This window comes from Pundamilia nyererei, unplaced genomic scaffold (genome assembly GCF_000239375.1).
Source record: "Pundamilia nyererei isolate P.nyererei 1_Seehausen unplaced genomic scaffold, PunNye1.0 scaffold00086, whole genome shotgun sequence".
Lineage (NCBI taxonomy): Eukaryota > Metazoa > Chordata > Actinopteri > Cichliformes > Cichlidae > Pundamilia > Pundamilia nyererei.
The window spans coordinates 2,445,764-2,447,175 of NW_005187487.1; the positions used below are offsets into that span (position 1 = coordinate 2,445,764).

A 1,412-nucleotide genomic window follows, 5' to 3' on the forward strand; every position below is an offset into this window, starting at 1 on the left:
ATCAAACTCTTCCTAAACAGCAATATATTTGTTTTATCTCTATACTGATCCTAAAAAATCCCTGATGTTAACTGATTACTTGATTTGAATGTCTGTGTTTTCATCTTCCCTCATGTTCAGATGTACATCTCTGACGCCTGGTCCCTGTTGTGATCGCTTTAAACTCCATATTCCCTATGCTGGAGAAACCCTTAAATGTAAGTAAATGATTCACAGTCATATTTGGCATTTTCAGATTAGTCACAAGAGTTCAGTCTCTGCTTCTGACAGTAAGCTGATAGGTTGTTCTTATTGTTGGGTTTTGATAAATTCATTTTAGGAAAGCAAACATTGCTTTGCCATATTAAGTCATAAAGCAGTAGCAGTGAGATAAAGAACTTGGAGTCAGCTAAGGTTCTTCAGAAGCTTGAAATCTTGCTTAATTTTTGGCCTGTGTGAAAGTGATGAACTAATAGCAAACAAAGTTTTTTTTTAAAGTAAAAAAAGTTTACTTTAAAAAAAAAAAGTAAAGATTATGAAGGTTTCATTACATTCCAAAAAACTGCATTTATGTCAGTACTGCTTTGTTTAGATTTTATGTTATAAAATTAATTAAAGATTAGAGGGGAAACATTTACTTTCATCCAATATGGGTCAGAGTAAGTTCAACGAGATCTGTCTTGACAATGACGCTTTAGTGTTTGCATGCAAGGTTATTATGGTCAAGTAAATTAAACAGAACTTGAAATAGCTGAAATTGTTGTGCTCATAAAAGGTTGACATAGTCATCAACAATATTCAAGTGTGCCGTGGAGCTGGATTCTTGCTCAATTGGTTCTAAGATGTGCCAAAAAACTACACCTATACCATTATATCACCACTACATGCCTGAACTGAATGCAGAATGGACGTTAAAACGTGTTTATGTAAAATTCTGACTTTACCATCTGAATGTTGCAGCAGAAAATAAGACTCATCGGACCAGGCAACATATTTCCAACCTTCTGTTGTACTATTTTGGTGCGCCTGTGTGAATTCTAGCCTCAGTTTGCTGTTCTTAGCAAAAGTGGCACCCGGTGTGGTAGGGCTGCACGATTTTGCATAAAATGAGAATCACGATTTTTTGGCTTAGAATTGAGGTCACGATTCTCTCACGATTTTCTTTTCCAGTATAAATATTTATTGCACTTATTAACTGCACATCAACTTCGTAACAGTTGAAACTGAACATAAAAACAATAAATAAACATAAAACAACAAATGTCTCACGTTTTGTTGTTGCTACAAAATGTTGTACTGCTTGAAATTCCGTCTCCACCGTTGCTCGACACTGCGTGTATAGAGCAGGTAGTGCAACAATAGTAGTTGCGGGACGGCACTGTGTAGCATTTGTCTAGGGTGTTGATCATTTTCCTAAATCCCTCGTTTTGCAC

General features: G+C 35.8%; 1 protein-coding gene across 1 annotated transcript in view; it reads left to right on the forward strand.

The window, feature by feature from the left end:
- Positions 1-1,412, forward strand: part of babam2 (BRISC and BRCA1 A complex member 2) — a 123,174-nt gene that overhangs the window by 5,578 nt on the left and 116,184 nt on the right. Inside the window, exon 3 of the mRNA XM_005738773.2 lies at positions 121-197. Coding sequence (XP_005738830.1) covers positions 121-197 — 77 coding nt within the window. The remainder of the gene's footprint in view (positions 1-120; positions 198-1,412) is intronic.